We start from the raw sequence: 26,013 nt of genomic DNA, 5'->3' as shown, positions 1-26,013 counted from the left end.
TTGTCTTGAGATCGTTTGACCTGACCTTGTATGTTCTGACAGACTGGAAGTACATCTTCTGCTGCACAGAAATTAATTAATTCTAGTAAGATCAAGTACAGCGGTTGGAAGAAACTTCTCTTTCACTTCACATATGCCGTTACAAAAATATGTATCAAAATGTACAAATACCTTGCACTAAAACCACCAATGAATAGATAAGGACACCTTTTCATAGTAGTGAAAAATATTACTTGTGCATAAGGTTGGAAAGAATGATCATCTTCCAGTCTCCAAATTCTTATATCAGTCTACACTAAAAGAATTTCTGCCTGACCTTGAAATCAAACCTTAGTAGAAAGATGGGAATCTTCTGAACACAGTTTCAATCTCTCTTCTTTGTATACTGAAGTCAGTGTCCCATTTTGCAAATCACTTTCAGATATCTTAAATCATCACAGATATGATAAAAATTATAAAAATATTTTAAAATTCTCTCTTTTTTTTCCTGTGGAAATATTAGAACACTGACAGTATTACACGCTTTATTGTTGTATTAATTTCTTTAACCTGCAATTCCAAGTCAAACCAAGAACTCCATCTCTGATCTCACTTCTTGAGCCCAGACTGGATAAAAGCATAAGGTGATATTACTAAAGGGAAAAACTAAGGGGAGGAATTTCCATTTATTTTTATTAACACTTTATATTTTCATTCATTAAATAACTTAAATCACTGGACGATCTTTTTATCAAATTAAATTCAGTAACTTAATGCAGAGAGATCACAGCCTAAGATAGTCTCTGAAATATTTACAAGTTTTGTTTCCTGTCACGATCTGGGGAACTCAGTTGGCTGCAAATCCAAACATGCGAGCGAGCATTGTGTCCAGTTCTCCTTTTCTTTTTGTACACATCAAAAAATATATGATAATGATTTACTCACTTTTACACAATAAAAAGTGAAAATAGAATCTGGGATGACGTTTTGAGCAAACTGACATTGAAAAACACTTTTTCACCATTACTGACAATCTAAATTTAAAAAGAAAAAGTAAAGACTACTACCTTCTAGAATGTAAGATATTTGATGATACATTATCATCACATTTTCCAAGCCAAGTAATAATAAACAACTAATTGCACGCATTCTGACTGCAAAGGGGAGAACAGCTAATACCAAGAAATGCATTGACAATTTAGTAGGAATGACAGTGAACTGTGCATCTATTATCTAAACATCTGGATACTACTTACAACTACAATCATCTATGAATATTACGATGAGCCTTAATCTTTATATATACATATATTTATACTGCATCGTATGTATTTATAATAGGTACCTGGACTAAAATTCAAACAACAATACACAATGATTATTATGTTTATGTACAAAATATACATTGGTGAGGTGATTTTAAAATTAATGATGATGAATGCAATGAGTAGATCAGTCCAGAGTTATGAAGATGCAACAAGAATTTTACAATTGTTATAATTACAGAACTGTACATCAAGTAAACAAAACATTCGCTTAGAGTCGCTCGTATAGCTACAGGAGGGTTGGGACGATTAAAAATTCACATCCAATTTACATATTATCGACATGTTTCATAGAACGCCACTAATGGAACCAGTCACGTTCCACGTCATTTTGAACATAATACAGGTGTACAAGATCCATCATATTAGTATTTGTAGTATGCTGTTAAAATGAATGCCACGTTTAATTATGAAAAGTCTGTCAGTTCCTCTATCGGTGGTTTCTCACTTTTTGTGAGACGTCTTATTAAGTAGATGAATTTCTTTCAGGTCATACCAAACTTGTACTTTACAAGCAATACATGGTCACGTCGCAGCTTGTGGCTGCTGGTCACTTCATAAATCCACATTACATTGAATGTGATTAAGCGGTCACTTAACCTCAACTCCTTTTAAATTGATCGCCTTCTCATTTTAGATACAGCACACATATGTAACGAATGGTTCAGACATGTCTGAAAGTGCGTAATTCTTTCTATAACATTTTGACAATTTAACTTTAGAAAAGTATGCCCCATGTGATGACACTAGCTTTCTCTCCTCTCAGGCGTGTATGCAGATCATACTTCAGTTACACATAGCATCAATTACTTACGAGGAAAGAGAAATTACAAGGAATTTAGCCAAAATTAATTTTGTAGGAAAGCTATAATAAACATTCCCTCTTCACGTGATTGCCGATATCGCCGATGATGAGTGCTTCACACAGTGGCTATGATGATGAGCAGGTGTGCAATGTCTGCCACTCTGTGCAATAGGTCAGGTGCAATGCGTTCCAAGTTCTCGTTGGCAAAGTCACATGATGGAAAGATGTGCACCACATATGCAGCCTATAATGAACAAATTACGGTTACATTAACAGTTTTTTTCTTTCTTTCTGAAAACCATAATTTTAAATATATGCTTATATGTATTTACAGCTTCAGCCTTGCTAACATAGTCAAACACATCAAAATTAAATGCCCCCATTATCATTAACATATCAAAATTAAGTGTAAGAATGGCATTATTATGACTGACTATTATGCATAAATTATTATAATCACTGCTGTGATAATGTTGTTAACATGTATACAATCTTATGGAATATATCTGTTTTTTATGCTTAAATTATTATAACCATATAACAGTGTAAAGGAATTCTTGACCTTATGGTGTGCATTGACCATAAAACCAGTGCCCCCATCTAGCCAACAATTGTTATGTCTCACAGTTTCTTTCAGTGCATGTAGTTCTTGGTCAGCATTGTCACAGCTGAAAATTGATCACTTTCTATAAAAGTAAAAATTGAAACCCCCCACTTAATGGTACCTGCACCTTGTCGCGGTCGTGGGGCTTGAGGACCGAATGGAAGAGGAGAATTGAGGAGGCCATGGACCGAATACGGACCGGAGAGCCATAGAAGAAGAAGAAGAAGAATTGAAACCTCCTGGTATTCATAGGATTTGAAGTTCTCACAGTGCTGAGTAGAAAGATAGCTGTATTCTGGGTTGTAGTGATGTGTAGACTGGTTGAAATTTACCAACATTTCAGAGGTCCTTGCTGCCTCAATCATCAGGGCAATGAGTCACCACCCCAATGCCGGAGGCAGTATGACCTCTGAAATGTTGGTTAACATCGACCAGACTACACAGCGCAACAACCCAGAAGACAGAAATCTTCAAAATTTAAATTGCTGTCATTTATGTTATAACAATAATGAAAAATACAACTGCAATTAGGAAGTCTGAATAAAATCCAAATTTAAGTAAAGATGAATGGTTAGCTTAGCACATTTCCAGAAACAAACTTTACAATAAACCTTGTAAAAGTGATGTGTAAAAATGTTAATGAGATTTTCAATATGTTTAATACTTCAGTAGTTGCATCCTGTACCTTGAAAACTATTCATTAAACTTAGTATGACTGACGCATAAACAAACTTTAATTTGACCTTTCAACATTAAATTTGGGCAAATACAAATGCGTATAATATCCCAATTCCTGTTCACGTGACACGTAACATTAAACATCACAAGCAACCTTAAACTCTGCCAACTATCTTTCAAAATAACTGTGCGTTAGTAGGGCTTAAAGTTCTAGTCACTGACTGCATTTAAAAGCAGGATCACTTCCTGCAGAAGATAAGAAACGCTAATCTTGAGATACAGTGATAGGGATACCTACATGTTGACAGCCTGGTGCAGCAATATTGACAATGCCTGCTGCCTGTTTCTGTTGAAGATACGTTATGAATCCTGTCTGCAGGTTGTTCGACTGCTGCAGAACGTCCAGGTGATCTCGGCCACAGGGCAAGGCAAGCAACATGCAGTGCTCATTGTCCATCTGTTAACAAGAAAGTAAACCAATTCATGTATCAATGTTAAGAAAGAAAGCAGTATTTTTATATAAGCACTTCCCTGCACTGGATAATAAAAATGTCTCCACTCACCTGCATCTTCCTTGCAACACCGTCGACTTGCGTCTGTTCAAGTCTCATCCGTTGAGCAATACGCAGAGGTGGTGTACTGCCATCTGAGTTGCAGGGAAGGGATTCACGTGCAACATGTGGATTACCAAACACAAAGTGCATTTGGACAGCAGCTTGGTCATTCTTCAGAGCCAACAGGCCTTGCCACATGACTGGGTAACGCTAGAACACGAGAACCATCCGCATATCACACCTTTCAATTCCAAAAGCAAAAATCATAAAATAAAGTAATTAAAAAGAAATTACAATGATTTGGAATGGCCCAACAGGATGACATGATATAATCCCCAAACTTGCCTGGAATTAAAACCACAAGGAAGGTAAGCAAAAAAATGAAGTGGAGAGACTACACGAGAAACGGGCATAATATCTTATGGCAGTGAGTGAGAAAGAAATAATACTGTAATATCACATACTCACAGTCGTGTAACTGGGTAGTTAAGCACTTGATAACATTTTCAAAGATCTAAACCAAAGCCCATTTGAATTATGCTACAAACTCTGCAATCAAATGTGAAATGGGTTAATCATATGGTCCTGCTAACTCAACACCAGTGAAACAATTTTAATATTAATATAAAAACAGACTTCCTTGTATTTTAAGTTTAAGAATGTATTCAAGATTAAAAACAGAGCCTCTGGTTTAGTCGTACTGACAATACAATCCTTAATCTCTGCCTTTCCATTAAGCAAAAGGTTGAAATGTTTATAAATATACTATAAGAAATAAAAAACAACAACCTGCAAATCAATTAAACTAAACCTTAAGTGCATAAGTTTTGAATATAAGCTCTAGGAGAGGAACATACATAACATTTCATGTTACCTGCAGAAGCGTAAGTAGAGAGTCTGCTTGTGGCGGTACTTGGCTGGCATGAGGAGGCGTAGCCACCTGTAGGCGAGGCTGCATGGCCGGTGCCTCAGTACCAGGCAATGGGTGGTGGTGGCGTGATGTACGGAGATGCGCTGGTGGAGGTTCTGCTCCAGGTTCATAATAGCGTGGTGGAGGTTGCTGTGGGGGTGTATAATGAGGGAGACGTGATGCGGCATGAACATAAACAGTGGCCACCTGCGGTGAGTCAGTGGTACGATCGTGTGGTGACTGCAAGCTGTGGACTGCTGTGCCTGCTCCACGTGCCACAGCCCCATTGCTAGATGGTCTGCGAAGCTCCAATGGTGGGCTGCTACCATGTGCCTCATCTGAGTCAGGCTCAGATTTCACCTCCAATCCTGCTACCAATGGTGATCGTACAGCCCCTGAAACCACAGAATTTCAAATTTGGATATTGCAACATCATCAATCTGATGACCAGCAACTTTGCAAGTTGGATGTACATTCATTCTGTATAAATATTTGATTACCCATGTCAGTACAACAGTTTGCAAAGTACTCATAATGGGTGGAGAAAAGAACACTTTTCACTATATTTCAAACAAGTCAATGGCATCAGAAAAAAAATTCAGTTTCAACCATTAATCTTCAAAGTTGTTTAAAGCAATGTTAAATTAGGTGAAGAGTACAGTATTTTCTCTTGCACCATACATATAATAAACATTAAAGGTTCTGAATCCATAACTGCTTGATATACAATAAAATAATCATACAACAGTATTCTAGAAACAAAAGTAATATCAACTTCCAAAAACAAATGAGTACAAATGATGATGTCTGGATTGTACAGTGGACTTGTGTTTCAAAAGCTGTTTTAAGATATTTCAAAAAGTAGCCATTTCTAAATTTCTGGCAAGTTTTTACTTTTTATATCAGCAATAGTATAAAATTCCTAAAGTGGAAGTACAATTTCATATTCTGCATACTCTGACACACATAAACAATCTTGCGGCTATTATCAAAATTGTTTAGTTAATACTGAAAATTACAGATATATACACTTATGCAATTGGCAACAGGAAAAAAAGGAAAATATGACCACTTTTGGAAGGACGTATTCATGCATATGCAAAACTGACATAGAAAACAGTATTAAAACATGACAGTATCAAGTAAAATAAATATTTTATATTACTTAGTTGTGCACAAAGGTAATTAATTGCTGCTTCTAACTTGACTTTTAAAAATAGCAACATACAAAATAATTTACAAATTACATTAAAGAATTTCTCTCATTAATACATTTTTCAACTTGTGAATATTACTAGTTAGTAAAGTCACCTTGAGACAAATAGTGAGGTATGTGAGCTGTCAGAGCCTCTTGGTGTGCGCGCAGATACTGCTGATACATGATCTGAGGATGAACATAATGAGGTGCCAAGTCATGTGGTGGGTTGCGCATATGATGTGGGAAGCTCACATGCTGCACCACCTCTCCCTACGAGTAATGCAAGACATCATCAGACAGATCAGCATGTAACATGACATCACATCTGAAGAATGAAATAGATATTCCAGAAATCCAAAGTAAGGCAGGAAAGAAGAAGACTCATCATAGAAAAGTAAAATACATGAGATGACATAACAAAGAAAAATAATTATCCACATCTGAACTTCTTCAGTCACAGCAGTGCACCATAAACAAGAATATATTACAGTACACCTTGTTTCCTGTGCACAGCCCAATGGTGAGGAAATGTAATTTGTCAGCCATTCAGGTCAACTTAGTCTGCTAATAAATATGGTGCAATATAAATTTATATAAGAAGTTCCAGAGAACTCAAACACTTCATAATTTCTTATTGGTTTTATATATTTTATTCTGAGAAATGTGTTCAATTAGCTCAAATTAGTCCCAGACCTTCAAGTGGTTGTGTTTTCTAGCCTGCCTTACCTTTACATATAAAAACTATGTGCATAATGCGGGCTAACTATATCATGTAACAATTTAACACATAATGGGGAAGAATCTTAGAATTAAAAACACACATATAAAAAATAAAATATAGTAGAAGTTTGTTTATATCATTTTACGCATAGTACTTTAAAATTTCCCTCTCCACAATAAAACATTTATAGGGTGTACCATTTAAAATGCAACAATCACGTAATACAGTACAAAAACGAAATCAGAAGCAGGCCCACCCCCGTGTAATAATCTGACAACTTTCCCCCTGACACACAAACCCTGTTTGCTAAGTTGTTGTTCATGCCAGCTGCATATAAGCTGTGCAGATGTGAACATGGTGTATTCAGAAGCACATGTTCAATCAAACATTATTTTACATCCAAATCATCTACTGCTGTTCGTGAAGCGCTTAGCAATGTGTATCCTGACATGGAAGTACTGAATAAGACAATACAATGACTGGTTCCAACATTTCAGGGCACAGGAAGTGTTTGTGTGTCCTCAAGAAGGTGGTGGACGATTGCTTTAAAACTGTTCTGTAAATTCTTCATAACATATAAAAACTAAATAATGTCTGTTTTGTTATACTGATGGCACAACAGCAAATTTTAATTTTTGCTTCAAAATAAGAAAGACGGTATGCAAACAAGCTCTCTAGACCTGGAGATTGGCCCTGAAAAATATTTCTTTTCCAAATGGAATTATAATAAAGCATGAATCTGAAAGCATATAACAAATAACCAATGGTAATTGTATGTGATCAGTTTTGAAGTACATGGATACACAAGTTCGTACCTTACATTCATGTAAAATCCAACTGCATCCACTGAAAAGATCTGCCAGTTTAAAAAAAAAAAAAAACTTTCTCTTTTAAACTTCTATCACACTTCCAACCACTATTTCAAAAACATGTTTGGAACAAAAATAAGTTGAGACTAGGAAAACTACACAAAAATACAATGTATCAGTACAAATAAATGACAGACAAATGTTACAAAGCAAACACGAAAAACGAAAGTTAGTAAGCAAGAACTACAGCAAGCTTCGGGAAGAAGTTACCTGTTGGTGTGCGGGCGGGGGGGACTGCTGCCTCTGTGCCAGCACAAACTGAGGATTCGGAAGTAATTCCGCCACCACCCCACCAGAGCCTGCATGCTGCTGCCACACACAACCCAGAGTTAGCACACGCACACACACCCATAATGCATTCAGTGAAACCTCTCTCACAGACCCACCTGTACCTCATAATTAACGGGTTAAATGAAAATTTGCAAATCTCAAGATCTTCAGTCACAATAACTGGTTTGAAATAAAAGCTGCAAATTTATCAGCTTTCATAAGACTTCCTGAGTATTTTCTGAAAGGCTAGATACAAATTCAGTGCAAACCATCTGAAAATACTAATTACTGCACACTATAGCATGACACGTTCCAATGGTTCTGATCATATACGACATTCTATCTCAGCACGAGTACCATACCTACAATTTCATTTGTAAAATTAAATTAAAACAAAGATCCAATATAATGCACAGAGTAATTAGACTGTTGATGTTAGTCTTGTCATCACAAAATGTTTCTTTTCTGAGTATATTTTTGTCAGAGAATGTAGTATTTTCTTGTGGTCACAGAAATTTGGTGGGGGAATTTTAACTTGTAAAACACCCCTTGAACAAATCTTCAGAAGATTTCTGTTTTCTGGGTTGTTGCGCTGTGTAGTCTGGTCGATGTTAACCAACGTTTCAGAGGTCATACTGAATATTCATCGCCCTGATGACGGAGGCAGTATGACCTCTGAAACGTTGGTAAACATCTACCAGACTACACAGCGCAACAACCCAGAAGACAGAAATCTTCATACTGACTGCTGTGAAAACCTCAAATCTTACAAATCTTCAGAAAGCTCATGCCCTGCTTGCATGAAACATATTTTCACACACATGTAAGCCAAATGTGTGGCTTACATTAGCTATCACATAAAAATTTTATCAGGTGTGACAATGGTAAAAAAACTGGTATACGAGTGAATGTGTATTGTGAGAGATTTCACTGTCTTTGTATTTATATAAATGTACATATTTGTGTTGATGCCTACAACACAGTTTAAATGCCAACTGTTATTATCCTAGCACTTCAGTTCACTATTACACCAATATTAAAATTAATAAACCAGCAATGTATAACATCACATATGCACTACTACTGATTATCTGAGGCTAATACACAACAATGCAGATGTTACTGTAAGCATACAGAATCACTTTCTCGGGTATTAATCTTGATGTCAACATGCAGAACATACATGAAAATTACGGTATCAGGAATTCTGATGCTACATAAAATACCACAGGTGGTATCAGTGATAAACACAAAACACTACGGATGAAATAAAATGCCATTTTTGCTTGTTTATTTTTTTAAAAAAACATTAGGTGTTGAGCAATTACAGTTTCCTGAAATTATTTTTGTTGTTTCTGCAATCTATTGTGGTAGTAACTGGTATTTTGAATTTTCACATTGTTTTTTTTTATATTTCAAGCACTGGATGGAAACGTAGCAAATTCTGCCTTTTAATTGAGCATAACATACTTCCATAATAAAGCATAAAACTTGAATGCAACAGTGAGTTAGCCATCTGCAATACTCTACATTCCAAATTCTTTAGTGCTGAACACGAAGGGCCTAAAGTCAGTACAAATCACATTTGATTTCAGTCCTTCTTACTGAACACAAAGGATTTGTTTATGGAGGGTGAATTTTGTAAACATTGAGGAAAGGGACCAAAGAGAAAGCACGGTATTTGAATTTGTATTATTGAATTTCTGTACTCTATCCATCACACAATAATCTAGCAACATATCTGAAACAGGATGTTCCTATCCTCAGGTAAAATGGCAGTCACTCCCCACTTTTTCAGAGTATGGAAACAGATCCAGTTTCCAAAATGCTCTTCTTTTAAAAATAATGGACAAAGTACAAAAATCCAATAATACCAACATCTGAAAACTGAAACCTGGAAAACTGAAGACATTTGAGATTTTCATGGTTAGAATTCAGCCTGTACAGTTCTGGGTTATGACATTGTGCAGACTTGTAAGTGGTTACCAGTTTGTCACAGGAACACTGCAACTGTAAACATGGAGGTCATACGTCCCTTGAAAATGTTGGCAATCACCTACAAGATTAGATGGCATCACAACCCTGAAGACCACAATCCAAAGAGGGCATTTACTACAGTAATAAATAAAACAACCAAATACCTTTCCAACTGAGTATTATTTGATTAAGGAGAAGATATATAATAACAAGACCAAAGACATAACCTATAAACAGAAAGGAATTATGGGTTGTTAGCTAAAATGGGTTACCCTTAATTAAAGAACATAACCTACAGAGTCCGCATTACTTCACTTGTAAGAAAGAAAGCAACTATAGACCCTATTTCAATAGGACCATGTGAAAGTATAAAAATGAATAATTTTAATTCTTTAAAAATTTTCATAAATAACAATGGTAAATAAAATAAATTTTCAGTGCATTCACCACTATTTAAAAAAGCAGAGCATAAATTCAGGATCACAATTTCTAAATGATAATCAAAAACCACTTCTCAAAATTCTTCAACAGCATGTATAACTTTATGTATCAGCTATGTCACTTGCACAGAAACGTAAATCCCTGAATTCTCGCCAAAAATACTATTTACAAAAATAATGAAAGCATACAGCTGTCAACAAATAAAACATAACACAGATGTCTTAAAAGATTGTGAAACAGAAACATGTACAATCTAAATACAGAAAGGAACAAAATGTAATAAAAGAATGGAATATAGCTCATGCATCTGAAGGGCGGCTACTGATATTTCCAACAGGAAAAAACTGATGAAAACAAAAATGGCATGTAGGAATGATTTTTCCTTATTTACAGTTAAAATGTTATTTCAAACAGACTTTTTAGTACTACCTAATGATTACTGGTTGACACTCCTCGGATAATATGAAGCTTTCAACCATGTTTAGCTTAATCATATAAGACAAAAGAACAAATGACACACTGAGATGTTTCTTTTTGGATTCACACACAGCACAAAATGCACAAAGAATCTTAAATTGATTTGATCTGTACACAAGACAATGACTGAATTCTTATTTAATTCTATATTGAACACTATGGAGTGAAAGGAGCAAAAGATGCATTTCTACACAAATTTATGAATATATGTAGGAAGATGATCACAGAAAACTCCTTTTAGCACCATGCCACCTTTTAAAATTTTCTGGGTCATTTATTTCTTGGTAGATGACATGTCAGAAATTGAACAAACTAGAAATTATCCCACTACAATAACAAATTAAAAGTAAACTTCTGGAAAAGATAAAAATTGTCTCACCTTCCTGAGAGCTATAGAGCTAGGAGAGCAATGACAATTTGAATAAACTCTACAGATGAACTAAATGTTATATGCATTTCAGTGTATAGTGAACTGATTTGATCATATTTCTTTTAATGTGTCTGTAACTAATAAAAATTATGTGCAGCCATTGTCCCAATGGCTAATTCCAGAACTTCATAATGTGGGCCTTCTGCATGGTATAACTTTGGAACAAGATGGGACACCAGTCCATTACACAGCTGATGTGTACGCTCTCCTGAACAATTTCCTCTGTGGACTGGATGACATGGACCTCTCACCTGGCTTCCCAGAAGTCCCAACCTGACCTTATGCGACAACTGGCTCTGGTCATTTGTGAAAGAACAGCAGAGTACAATTAACATGGACTCTGGTGCTGAGTTAAAAGGTGTATCTTCAGGACCATTACACCAGTAATGCTCTGATAGGCCTCCCTTCACACTTGGCAACAAACGTAATCACACGTTGATAATGATGGTAACCATGCCAATTGATTGGATTTCTGAGTACTATGTGGTGAGTGGTTTGGTATGTTAATTCCATGTGCAGTGGCATCAGTCATGTTTCTTTGTAATTAATAGTTTCCATACCAAACACCTACTCTTGCATTATGTTTTCTACACTAAACAATCATAACTTTTATTTCAAAGCAGAAGTTTGGAAGTAAGTAAGTAAATAAGTAAGTAGACTATTATAAAATACATAATCATGAAATGGAAATGTCTCACTGATACATGATCGATCACCCTACATTTAAGGAACCCAAAAATTAGTCCGCTCCTGGTATACGGTTATGACATCTATGTTAATCTGCTTATAATAAGAAATAGAGAGAACTATTACTATGTTAATTATAAAACAATCATCTAAATGTTATTATGTATTTGTATGCACTAATACCAATTTGCAAGGGTACAAGTTTGCAGAGAAAAGAAAAGTCAAAGAAGAATCTGATGTTAAAGCACTCTGCGCTTACCAATGAAGCTTCATATGCTGGTACAGGCAACCCAGCTTGCAAAACCTGACCACGAGGCTGTGGACTGGCAGTGGGAACCACAATACAGCCCCCAAGTGACACATCCACTTTAGGAGGGTCCATCAAGCCCTTGTTATGCTGTGAGAGATGGGGACTAGCCACATTTGGCAGCTGCAAAAATAAAATCACTCATTTATGTTAAAGTAAACATAAAAAGCAAAAAGTAAAGCCATCCTGCTATTCACCATGTACGTCATTTGGGGGGAGTGGAGGTATAGCTCCTACTCTTTCTTGACCTCAGCACTAGATAGGGGTGAGTGGTCAGCAACATGCCCCGACCGCACTTTACCCCCAGGGAAAGGATCCCGGTACCCATTGGATAGGAGGTTGGGTGGGCCCCAGAGCCGATCTGGACACAGAAGCTAGAGGGAAAATCCTCTGCCCGTCGGGGATTGAATCCCAGTCGCCCAGCCCGTAGCTAGTCACTATATTGACTGAGCTATCCCGGCTACCTTTTTGATACAGTGCAATCACAAATACAAATAGCTGTATAGGATAATAACTGTAATATAAACTGAATTACAACCAGGTGTATAAGACCCATAATGGTTAGGAGGGATAATTAAGAAAACTACAGTTTTCTAAAAACAAATTAAACTCCTTTTCCTAGTAAACTATACACATTATTTATTAATAACAAGTGATCTTTTATGAAAGTAAACAAGTCTGCTTTATTATTGAACAAAATCAAATTTAAAAAAAGCAGACATGTTCAAGGGAACATGTAAATATATAGCATAAAAGAAAATTCCCACATGTTAAGTTATCTTCAATTTATTTCACTTTCACCACCATCATTTTCACTATAACTGTCCATGATCACTTCTTGATGTAAAAGGTGTACCCGTGTAAAAGATGTAATGCGATTTTTACGGCCATTTCTGAGGGAAAGGAAGCCTTATACGCCACAAAATATAACCACTGCAAAATACGAACATATGTAAGTTGTTTGTGCCCAACTTAATCATGTGATTGAACAATTGTGTTACCCTGTAAGCTGCAAACCACAGGATGTATCTCCTAAGATTACCACTTTGTATCATCTTATGACCATGTTCTCTGTGGTGAAATGTATGAAGTGATATTGAACTGAATTCTCCTTAATTAACAGGTGACACTGAAGGGAAGCCTACCTGAGACTTTGGCACGGCAGCTCGTGAACTACTGGCCCCAGTAACGACTGGCTGCTGGCTAGAGAGGTGTGGTGCCTTCAGTGGTGGACTGGCTACTGCTCCGGTTAAGATGGGCTGCTGCGCTGGACCATGATGTGCCTTAGGAGGCTGGGGAGGACTAGATGTAGGAACTTTACTGCCCCCTACACTCATAAGCGCTGAATGAGGTGACTTCTGCTGAGGCACAAAATTGGACCCAGTCTTGGGCGGACCACCCGTGACAGCCTGCAGTAAGTGGGCTTTAGGTGTAAGGGCTCCTGGTGATGAGGCTTTCATGTTCACTGCTATGTGTTGGGATTGTGGTGGTTGGGGACCACTCACATGATGGATCTTACTCACCACAGGCATCTGCCCCTGTCCAGGAGCCACCACAACTGTCTGTCCTCCAGGAGACTTAGTTCCTGTCACTGCCTGAAGTAAATGTGCTTTTGGATTGATGGGAACTACCGACTGTATGCTCTTTGCCACACCTACAGAAGATGGTTGTGATTGTGACTGGTGGACTACCACTTCTCGAGTCTTAGAATGTGACACTGGTGCTGTAGTCGATATAGCTTGGGTCTTGATTACTGGCTGGGCAACAGTATGCACTTTCAATGCTGAAGACTGTGGCAGGACAGAAGGTGGAGCTGCAGATGTAGCTGAGGGCGGCAATGGTGGCAGAATTGACTGCACAATTTTTGTTGCGGTACTCACCGACTGTGATGGAGCAGTTTTGGTGGTCTGTTGCAAAACATGAGCTTTCAGTGTGGTTGGCACAGATTTGGTACTGGATGCTGGTGTCTGGACACCTAGCTTGCAGATGCCAACTGGTCTTAGTCCCACAACAGATGGCCCAGGAGGGGCTGTAACTGATGCAGTGGACAGTGGCTTTGGTACAGAATTTGAGATGACTGGTACATGGCTTTGTTGTGTCACACTAACTGCTGGCACCCCATCATGAGCAGGAGGCTGCTGGAAACCTGTTGATGCAGTTGGTATTGTTGGCAGACTGTGAGCACGCACCCTTATTTTATCTGATTCTGCTACGATGGTAGGCAATTCCTGGGATTCTGAAAGAGACCTGGTTGTAATTTGAGGTGCTGATGGAATAGGAATAATGACAGGAGCTGTCGTCACTGGAATATACTGTCCCTCTTCAGATTCTCGCATTGGAATCAGTAACCCAGTTACAGGATCTATTAAAGTTGTGGGTTCACCATCATCTTCTTCAACACTAGGCTTTGCTGGTTTAGAAACTGTACAGGTTGCAGATTCATCTTTCTCAGACTTACTTGTCTTGTCAGAAGCTGCAAAAGAATCTGGTGACTTTGATGAATTATTCTCTGTGTCTTTGTCAAGAGCAGGAGATTCTGGTGTTTTGACAGCCACTGTTTCACCATCTGTCTGTTTCTTCTTCTCCTCACTTGATTCTTCATGGGTTTCTGACAACCTGCGCTGCTGGATTTGTTGTTTCTTGACACCACGAGGTGACTTCCTTGGCTGCTCAGGTACTACAACAGTTGCCCTCTGATTGGCGATATTCTGCCTTGTTGAGCGCCTCAGTCTTAAACCTATACCTGCAGCATTAACAGCAGCAGGTGCAGCAGCTGTGGCAGAACGAGTAACCTTCCCTGCACTACGTACAACATCCTCTATCACATCATCCACAGTACTTCGAGATCCGTCTCGCTCTTGAAGACGCCGAGATTTACGAGTTGCCAGAGATGGGAACTCCTCTCTCATCTCAACTATTGGTATTGGCACTGGCGCTGTCTTGGTAGCAACCTGGACCTCCTTTCCCCCAACATTGCTGGCACATACACTGGCTTGAGGACTCTTGATGGTAAGTATCAACCGTGGTCGACCTTTCTCTCCACTGTTGCTGCCTTCATCCTCAGAGTCATCACGAAACTCATACACATCAGTTGTAATCTTCTTGTTGGCAGGAGAGGAACTATGATCTTGAAGCGATGCTTTATTACCACTTCCTCTGCTTCTCCTTCCACCCCTCCTGGGGGAAACAGGGGTGATAGCAACACCTTCAACTGCAGGTTTCTGACCCCCAACAAGCCTGGATCTGCGTGTTGTAACACCAGTTATTCGAGTCTGTGTCTTGCCGCGTAGACCACCTCTTCCTCCACGGGAAGTAGAACGTGGAGTAGTTTGTCCACTCACTGGGCTCTGTACATCAGTGCTTGTGTCCTGTGTTTCATCTTCTGCTGAAGATACTACTTGATCTCTTTCAGGGGATGATGAAGACAAAAGAGGCTCATCCTTATCATCAGGTGATGTGGACAATGCTGTATCGTTATCCAGCTCTTTGGTTGGTGATTTGATTATAATACTTTGTTCTTGTTCTTCACATGCTTTGAGCTCATCCTTTTCCTTGGTTTCATGAATATCTTTAGCACTTGGTTTTGCTTCTTCTTTGACTGGAACAACTTGTGATTGCAGGTTTACAAACATTTCATCTACAGACTCTTGCTCCTTCTTTGTCTCTTCAGGAGCTGAAGGCTCAACAGATTTCTCCTTCAGTTGATCAAACCAAAGCTTAACTCCATTCTCATTCACATTGGCTGGCAAATCCCTCTGCGAATTCATCTCATCACTAGAACACAGTGCATCCACCTTCTTTATTACAGACTCAATATTTACTTCCTTAGCAGACCAGAAGTCTGCATCAACTTTAATAGCATCGGCGAGGTCATTCTTGTCATCCACCTTATTATCTTTATGAACTGCCAGATCTTCGTAGCTCTCTTTACAAGTTGGAGACATGGGTCTTGGGGAAGCAAATGGGTCTTGTTCTTCCTCAGTCTTAAATCTGTTGTCTGGCTCCTTGATAACTGATACCACATCCATCTCTCGCTCCTTGAACGGACTGTAACCACCATCAGTGTGAGCCTCCAATGCAGTTGTGCTATTTTCATCAATATAGAGTGATTGAGTCATCGAGTCTGATGCTAGCAGATTTGTTACAAAGTCGTTATCAGTCTTCATGTCCACTTCAGGTTCTGAAAAGTCAGATTCTCTAGCAATATCACTAGCATGCTCTTCCTTGATAACAGAAACAAAGCCACTGTCTTCTTTTGTAGAAGAAATATAGCTCTTGTCTTGACGTGTGCCACTTTCAGTGCTTTTGAATGCTGTCATGTCACAATCTTTCATGTGCTTGTAACCAGAATCTGTGGGAATCTCTTTACTTGCTACATCATCTTCAAATTGATATGGTCCAAAGTCTCCATTGTCTACTTGGGATTTCAGTTCCTCCTTCAGGGGCACATCCATTTCTTTCTTCACAGTATCTGGTGTCTCTGTTAAAATTTCACTTGGTGCTAACACAGGAACAGGGCTTAATTTAGATATAACAGGGCTGCGACAAGGAGAAGATGGTGGGTCCATTTCTGAAGATGAAGCTTCCAATGGTGTTGGCTGTAGTTCAACTTCAGCTTTAGGGCACATAAGGCTTATTTCTGTATTATCTTCTTCCTTCAATTTAGTTTTTCTGTGGTTGTCATCTGCTGGTACAATACCATCATATTTTGGTGTGACTGATGCAATATCAATGTCTTTCGCTTCAGCCACCTCCTCAGACTTGAATGTTATGCAAGGTGGCACAGGAATGGCCGTCTCATCACTCTCAACTGGAACATGAATGTCTGGCACAATATCTGCCTCCTGTTCATGGCCAACATGATTATCACTAGTGTCACTGGACAAAGCAGCAACTTCTGGTTCAGGCTCTGACTGAGACTTTGGTTCCTCTCCTGAAACTGGTCTGTCAGGTAATATGGATGGACTAGGACTTGGAGAACCTGTAGGCGATTGATCTTGTTCATACTCCAAGGGCTCCACTGGTTTCTCATCTACAGATTCACTTGCAGGAGACATTTGTTTGGCAATGGACGGTGATGGCTCAGGCTGAAGGTTTGGTTTGGTTAGCAGGGAATCCTGCTCAAATGGTTTAGCACCCTGCTGCTGCCTGTAATAAGAAGATGGTATATCAGGAGTCTTTGGTGGGCGTGAAAAATCTATCCCGTCAGGTGTTCGAGGGGAATGGTCATCTCCACTGAATCGCAAGCCAGAATAACTGGGTTCTGGATCACCATCTGTGTCTGTATCAATCTGCAAGTCAGGTTCAGACTGTGGTGTGTCAGGTTTCATATCAATGGCCTCTATGGCCTTGAGTGTCTCTTCTTCTTCATCTGTAGGCAGAACAGGTTCAGTGCCTGTATGTGTGGTATTGTGTGGGCTACCATGTCCTTCTCCTACATAACAGTCAGGAGTAAAATCTGCTCCAAATGACTCACCTAGCAATGCCGCCACTGCATCCTCTGTCTCCTCTTGTGATATGACAGCTCGGGGCTTCTCTTCCTCATTACCAAGCCCATCATTCTTTGGTGCCCCTTGTTCTGCTTTCCCACTAATTTCTTCCTTTGCAAGACGTTCTATTTTAGGTTTGGGGGCTTCAAATTCTGATATGCTTTTAACTGCTGTTTCATGGATGATGTCATCAATTGCAGTGCCAAATCCTGGTATAAATTTATCTGGCTTTTTCTTTTCAATGCTCTTGGTGGTGGTAGAAGCTGGAGTAATAACAGAATTATGGTGTGAAGGTGATCTAGACAGTGCATCATTTGATGTGAGATCTGCAGCAAGTTTGTTGAGAGGGGGGCTCACTGGCATCTCCAAGCTGGGCAGCAATGGTGACAACAACGGAGATGGTTTGCTATCCTCCAAAGAACTTGTTATACTCAACTTCCTCTCAGGAGAAGATTTTGACTTGTCATGATGATGGTGGTGGTGATGCTCCCTTCTGCTTTGTTTCTCTTCTTTCGACTTCTTACGTTTCTTTTTCTTTTCCTTTGCTTTTTCAAGTAACAGAGCAGTAGCAGCCTCTAAGCTTTCATCACCTTCTGTGAATCTAAAAACGTCAGCATCATTATTTCCTGTCTCTTCCTTGACGGGAACACCATCTTCATCTTTCTCTGTTTTACCTGATGACAAAAGAGCCTTAGGCAGTGTCTGATCAGAGTAATCATCAGAACTAAGAAGCTTGGCTTCTAGTGCCCGCCCTGCCTCTACTAACTCCACATTGCTTGCCTTCTTGTCTCGTTTCTTTTTATCACGTCTCTTACGTTCCTTTTCACTAGGACGTGACATAATGGCTGCTGCTGGAGTGTAACACTCTACGCGCGGACCAAGAAGTGAAGCATTTGAGTCAGAATCTGAACCATACACCAAGGAAACCTGCCACTTTCCTGGAAGTTTGTCATATACGTGACCACTACCTCCATTGTTAGGTGTCACTGAGGTTTTCACATGCCCACATTCTGAATCATCAGATAATGGACCAAAGATATCTTCCATCTTTCCATCACGTTTGAGGCTACTCTCTGCTTTCAGGACACCTAGCTCAGGCTTTGAAATTTTCTTCTTACGAACTTTTGTCTGTTTACTATCTTCGCTATCTATGCTCTTACTATGGGTTGATTTTCGTCGTTCACGTTTATGCTTCTTCCTTTCACCATCTGCTTTTGGCTTTCCATCATCTACCTCAGGTTTATCCAGTACTAAGTCAGATTTTATACACACTGTTTTCTCAAGGCCATCTTCACAAGGCTGCAAGTTCTTTTGGCGCTTCTGCTTCTTTTTGTGTGACTTCTTTCGGGACACATCACTTCCCTTGTCAACAGAATTCCCATGGAAAGATGGTTTCTGGTCAAGCTGAGGTGGCGGTGTAAAAGTTGCAACCTCACAATCGGAAGAATTGCTCAAGGCCACTGTAGTTTTTGACTGTGTTATGACACACTTTTCCATTTCAATGTTTTCTCCAAATATATCTGCCTTTTCAGAATCTGAGAGAAATTTCTTTGCACACTCTTCTATGGTATGATCTGGAAAACATTTAGCTGTCTTGTTCTTCAGGACAGATTTTCTGAACAGGGATTGTTTTTCTTCACCAAAAATGTCACCCTTGGGAGCATTCAACAGCTTTCTCACATTTTCATCATCTGATGAATCCACAGTATTCTTGAACTTATTTTTAACAAATGATTTCTTTAAATTTGATTGTTTATCAGTTCCATAATTATCTGTCTTCAATACATCAGACAATTTTCTGGAACTTTCATCATCTGAAGAATCCAGCGAATCTTTGGGTGCCCTGTTTTTAACAAATGATTTTTTCAAACTGGCTTGCTTATCATCACCGAAAGCCTCTGATTTGATCACATCACTCAAGAACTTCCTATTATACTCATCATCAGAGGAATCCAGCATATTTTTATGCAATTTGTTTCTGTTTCCACATTTCTTCACACCTAACTGTTTATCTGAACCTGTTTTTGTTAAATCTGAGATCAGCTTCTTGTTATTTTCATCATTGGAGAAGTCCGCTGTACCTTTTCCCATTCTATCATTCTTAGTAGCAGACTTTTTAGAGGTAGATAGTTTGTCATCTGAGTCAGCAAATCCCTGATCAGCGTCACTATCGACTGAATATGAATCTGATATCTTTTGTGCATTTGGTTTAAACCTGACCATTGTATTATCATCCTCAGATGTATCAGAAATAAGTTTAGAGCGGTTTCCCCTTTTTCCAGATGTTGTAAGATGTTTGATTCGAGCTGAACTATCATCATCTTCACTTCCATCCTGCTTATTAGTAACTCCAGATCTGCGCACTTCTTTCCCAATTCTTCCAAGAATGTCAGAATCAGAATCAGATTTTCCAGTACAGATATCTTCTTTCTTGATTCTCACCACAGGTCTAATTTTATTCAACTTGGGCTCATCGCCATCATACCGTAAACGGCCATCATCCTCAGAGGAGCTGCTAATCATAAGTTTCACATGACGCTTGCACTTTCCACCTTGATCATTGTCTGTATCAGAGTCTTCATCCCACGAAGTAGATCGTTTCTTCTCTTCTCGCTTGGCTCGCTTCTTCTTAAGTATATCAAACTTCTCTCTCATCATTCCCTGACGTCGCTCTTCCTCCTGCTTCTGCATGTTCTTGGTAGAACGAGCTTTAACCTTGTCATACATAGAGATGTACACTGGGCCATCATCCACAATATCAAATATGGAATGTTTCTTGGGTCCATCACCACTCCCATCTTCACTGTCTGAATCTGAATTACTGAATTCCTTCTTCTGGGACTTTCTTTCCTTCTTCTGTGATGTAAACTTTTGATCATCCTTTCCTGTGCTCTCGTCCTTCCTCCGCTCACTGCTGTTCCTTTTGTCCCTGTCCTTCTTTGCTGCCCGCCCCTTCTCATCCACAAACTCAGTACTTCCAAACTCTTCCTTCACCTGTTTCTTCTTTTCCTTTGTCTCTCGTTTGGTATGTTTATGTTTCCCATCTTCCTTATCTTCAATGTCACTATCATCTTTCTTTTTACCAGATTTGGGAGATAACTCTTTGTCAAGAGCTGGGTCCTTTATAGACTTGGTAGCGAAGTCTCTCATTTCCTTGGGGCTGTCTCTGTCTAACTTGTTCTTCCTCTTCTGTTTGTCTTTAGATTTGTGCTTGTCACAACTCTCCTTTTTGCGATCAGCATCATCTTTGCCCTGCTGACGTTTACTGTCTTCACGAATTTTGTCCTCCAAGAGCTTAGCAGAACTCTTGGTATCACTGCTGGCGCTGGCAATGCCATGACTTCGTGGACGCTCACTGCTACTGCGCTTACTGCTTCCACTGCTACGCCCACTGTCCTTTGAGTCCCGCCGTTCTGCAATCTTGTGATGCTCCAACTTGAGGCGCTTCGCATCATCAGGTACACTGTCTACACTGTCTTGAGAGCTCATTCGTCGCTTACACCCTATGCTGGCTGGTGAACCACTGCTGCTTCCACGCTCTTTTCGGCGCTCCTTGCTGCGTTTCTCGGTATTCTCTATTCGTTTTTCAGCGTCAACTGCAGACTCTATATCCTTATCTGTCATGTGGTTCTCTTTCTGTCGGTCCTTCTCCTGGTTTTCTTCTCTATCTTTCCACCTATCCTTGTCAACATTCTCTATATGTCCATCTTTCCATCTATCTTTATCATTAAATTCCACATCCTTTCTTCTGTCCAGGTTATCAACACATTCATCTTTCTGTTTATCCTTTTCCAAACTATCAATACTGTCTTTCCTCCTTTCCTTTTCTGTATCCATAGAATGACTGTCTTTCCTTCTGTCTCTCTCTGCACACTCCACAGACTCCCGATCCCTCCTTTTATCCTTTTCTGTGCTTTCCAATCGTTCCCTCAGCCTGTCATTAGGTTCCCCATCTTTCTCACTATCCCTTCTAGCACACACTGATCCAACACTTTCTTTCCTATCTCTCCTCTCTTCCACATGACCTGAAGTCTTAGATTTATGACTACTGCTGGAATTGTTCTTCATTTCTTGTTCTCTGCAGTTGCTATCTTTATCTTTCTTGGAAGAATTCACTGAACCTGCTGAAAAAGTTAGCTGGGACTCTTTCTTCACACCAGCTGACTGCCTGCCACTATCACAATGTTTGTCTTTAGACGGGAGTTGAGACTGTGAAGATTGTTCCTTCTTTGACACAGCACAGGGTTTTGGCTTAATGTTCGATCTTGTTGACTCTGATGAGGAATTCGTTGTAGGAGTTGACATCGAAGTTGTAAAAGTTGTGGAAGTGACAACGGTAGATGCCATGGTCATGGTTAATACTGTGGTTGTTGCAGTGCTAGAAGCAACCACTGTGGTCACAGTAGGTGCACAAGTGCTAGTAACGGAAACTGGGATAATGACGACTCTTGGGCTATACGACACAATAGGAATTTCACTTGTTGATTTAAGTGAAGGAATGTTGCTAGACTGAGAAACATCTGATCTAACAGGACCAGGAATATGGTCCTTGATACTCTTTAGTGACTGTTCCACTGGCTTTAAAGGTTTTGGTGGGGATGACTGTGAGATTAAACTCGTGGTGGCTGTTGTGACATCTGAAGTAGCATTTGAACTTGGCTTGGTTGTGACAGTTGAAACTTTCACAGTAGCTGGTACAGATGGAGACAATATGGATGAGACCTTTGGTATCGATTGTGAAGAAGGTACAACAGTTGACAAATTCCGCGTCGACGTATTAGTCGTCAAGGGCTGGAACCTTGTAACTTCTGGCGATGACATCACTGAACTACTGGTACTTTTAATGCTTAAAGAGGATGTCCTCGATGTGTCCGTAACCAACGCGGTGCTCACTGATACAGATGTTACTGTCGGTGTGGAGGGCTTAACACACGTTGGTAATCGCGACAAACCAGGCGACAGAACTCTGCCAGCTGATGTTGGAGAGGGAATGGGTGCAGAAGAAACAAGTTTCAAAGGAACCCTACTTGTAACTTCTGCAGTAGGTTTAGTGCCTGTAGCTGTGGTGAGAACCGTCACTGATGGCCTCATCACAGAAGATCGCGACACCTCTGCTAAAAACGCAGTAGTATTTGTCAGTGGTCCGACAGGCTTTGCTACACATGTCCTTGTAATCTCAGGTGAAATCATAGTTCCTGTGGCTGAGGTCGGCACCGTTACTGACAAGCTAGGTTTCACTCCCGCACTTGAAACAGACACCAATGCTGCAGCAGTTGTTGCTGTTGTAGTAGCTACTGTGGTGGTTGGCAAAACTGGTGGGTGACTGGGGAAAGGATACTGAAGTCCCTTGGCAGCAGGTGGTAGTCCAGTACTTGGAGCCTTTGGTACAGGCTGTTGTTGTTGCTGCTGTAGCTTGGAACCACACTGGGTATGCAGAGGAGTGATACCAACTGGAGATAGAGACATATGTGACTTCAGTGGTGTAGGAGTGATTGGGGTGCTCGATGAGAAAGGAGACTTTGGCAGGGGGTGAGAAGGAGAGTGCAATGGTGAAGGAGTGCCCATTAGTCTACTAGAAGGGTTTGGGAATGATACCACTTTTCCAGTTATTCCAGGAGTGGCTGGAGTACTAGCAAGAGGGGTAGCTGAAGCCACAGATTTAGTTGGGGTTGCACATGGAAACTCCCTCTTACACTCAGTCTTGATTCGCAAGCTTTGAAAACAACCAGGGGGGCGTGTATATGGTACAAATTCTCGAGGCTCATATTTGTCACTAACGTTTTCAAGTCGCTTTAAGTCCTCATCAAACACACTTCTCTTGGCAAGTACTGATTTCACAATGTCCGATGGTGGTAGTTCATTTAAGTCTAAGTCAAGTAAGTTGTGGCGGAATCTGAAACGCTCACTAACTGACGCATCCAACTTGGCAAGTGCATCACCCCCTGCTGCACTGAGTGCTCTTGAACCTGACCATTTCTCATACTTCTCATCCAGGGAACGAATACGCTCCTCAAGTGTGGGAGATGGCGGTGAAAGCTCAGAATCAGATGAAGATGAAGAAGGTAGTGATGCGGGTCTTGGTGGGGGAGATGCTGGAGGTGGTACTGTGACAGGACTCGGAGGGGGCTGGTGTACAACTGGCTGTAGATGTGATGGTACAGGCCGCGGAGAAGTTATAGCAGTAGGAGGTGATGACACTGGAGCAGCTTTGTTACCAGACGACGTAATACCAGACACTGAAACTGACAAACGAGGAGTAGAGGAAAGAACTTGTGCTGCAAACCTGGGCAGGGGCAGTGACAGAGGTCCTTCAGTGGCTAGCCGGTCACGAGGAAATCGACGAGGCTCCGTGGGCGGCAAAAGGTTCTCCGGCCTTTCATCGCATAGAGGTGTACCTGGACGACTACCATCCACACTTTCCCCCCCACTCATGGCCAATGTACTAGCAGCAGGTTCTCCATGCTGATGGTGATGGTGGTGATGAGAATGCTTAGTACTACGACAACTGATGCGGTCTTCACTTTCACTAGTGCTACTACCTGTTTTACGGCGCTTACATACAGGATGAGGAGAATATGACTGCACTGACACCAGGCGATCTGCAGATGTTTCACGTACATCCCTCCCTGCCCCACCATGTTTTGACGCACTGTCAGTACTAAGTCTTCGACTACAGTGTTTACCACTAACGTCCGATAACCTTCGCACTTCCGACACACTCTTCCTATGGTTGTGGGTCGTCACAACCAAAGATGGTGCACCTACATCACCATGATTTTCATAGCACATGTCCATTCCACCTGGTCCAACTGTACACATAGGCAAAGAGGGTGGGGGCTCACCACAGTCATCACTCACAAGCTTGAGCCGCTTCTTTGGTGCTGAGCTTGACATGCCACCATCATCATCACCAGAACTTTCCAACTGATCCAGTAGAGACTGAATGTGAACCCTCTCCTTCTGCAGGTGGCGAATATCAAGTGGATGCTGCACGCTGCTTGGGGGAGGGGGAAGCTGAGAAGGGGCAGCTACATCGCCGCTCACGACGACACTCTGTAGAGAATGTCGCTTGTAGGCAGGATCTTCCTCACTACAGGGAACCTTGTCCCCAGGACTGCAGCTCTTAGCAGGCCGTGCTGCCACCACAGCGACACTCCGCCGCACAGATGACGTCTCTCCATCGCATGCTCCTGGCGATGGGCTACTATCTCCACGTTCGCGCTGGCAATAACCATAGTCACGCAACTCCTGTTCATAAGAGTCATCATGACTTGCTGCACTGCCCTGGCTGAATTCATCATAATTCCTGCAAACATCAAACAATTCATGAATTAAGACAATGCCCTATCAGCTCTAAAACATGAACAAATAACAATACTACTGTGTTTATCATCACATTTTAATTACAATGTTGTGACAATCTTACATCTCACTGAGATCTAATCATTAAATGAAAGGAATGACTCCCATTGGCTCGGGGCAGGCTACACCGTTCACTTTCCGGCCCTATAAACCTAGCACCTCACACCCTATTGGCATATTCATCGCCCTGATGACGGAGGCAGTATGACCTCTGAAACGTTGGTTAACATCTACCAGACTACACAGCGCAACAACCCAGAAGACAGAAATCTTCATACTCTGATGACGGAGGCAGTATGACCTCTGAAACGTTGATAATCATCGACCAGACTACACAGCGCATCAACCCAGAAGACAGAAATCTTCATAATCACAGCTGTGAAAACCTCAAATCTTACAAAAAGTATCCTATCTTACAGCTCTTGGTAACTGTCTACCTAATAAAACAAAGATTTACCCCGATGGTTAGCAATTTGCCAAGTTTAAATTTTCTACAAAAGTTACAGTACAAGAAAAATCAAAGTGACAGGATGTAACTCTGAACAATAAAGACTGGAATGAGGGCTGCAGACAACTAATAATAGTAATTTTATGATTATATACTACATATAACCAAATTCCCAGACACAACTTAGACCCTCTAACAAAACTGAAGCTGTTGTGTTGTACATCACAACTTCCTGTGAAATACAACATTAGTCAAGACATACTGAAACATAGAGGATGAGTCCTGTTGTCCATTTATCATCAGGTTCACAGTCCATCTACAGAAATGTTACTTATGATATCCAGAACAAGTTAAAGAGTACATCCCATACTTTAAACCAGTGGTATTCAACCTGGGATACGCGAAAACATCTTAGGGGGTACGTGAAATTTAAAGAATATATATATTATTTTATTATAAACACTAAATAATCAGTAATGTAA

At 40.3% G+C, this 26,013-nt stretch overlaps 1 protein-coding gene across 12 annotated transcripts in view; it reads right to left on the bottom strand.

Annotated features, from left to right (window-relative positions):
* Positions 1-655: 655 nt before the first annotated feature.
* The window catches only part of spen (spen family transcriptional repressor split ends), a 125,707-nt gene continuing 100,349 nt past the window's right edge, over positions 656-26,013 (bottom strand). For 7 of the 12 annotated variants that reach the window (XM_087358479.1, XM_087358480.1, XM_087358477.1 and 4 more), the window contains 8 exons: positions 13,378-25,027; positions 12,185-12,355; positions 7,854-7,952; positions 6,167-6,323; positions 4,820-5,250; positions 3,955-4,155; positions 3,690-3,848; positions 656-2,353 (listed from right to left, as the gene is read on the bottom strand). In XM_087358479.1, the coding sequence (XP_087214605.1) occupies positions 2,225-2,353; positions 3,690-3,848; positions 3,955-4,155; positions 4,820-5,250; positions 6,167-6,323; positions 7,854-7,952; positions 12,185-12,355; positions 13,378-25,027 (12,997 nt within the window). In that variant the 3' untranslated portion in view covers positions 656-2,224. The remainder of the gene's footprint in view (positions 2,354-3,689; positions 3,849-3,954; positions 4,156-4,819; positions 5,251-6,166; positions 6,324-7,853; positions 7,953-12,184; positions 12,356-13,377; positions 25,028-26,013) is intronic. The other 5 variants (XM_087358478.1, XM_087358486.1, XM_087358485.1 and 2 more) reach the window with 2 other exon arrangements.

The sequence above is a fragment of the Zootermopsis nevadensis genome, unplaced genomic scaffold (genome assembly GCF_977971745.1).
Source record: "Zootermopsis nevadensis isolate Lab colony 2312 unplaced genomic scaffold, Znev_1.0 Znev_ptg000030l, whole genome shotgun sequence".
Lineage (NCBI taxonomy): Eukaryota > Metazoa > Arthropoda > Insecta > Blattodea > Termopsidae > Zootermopsis > Zootermopsis nevadensis.
The sequence above is the reverse complement of the archived record's forward strand: the minus strand, read 5'-3'. Positions and strand labels throughout refer to the sequence as shown.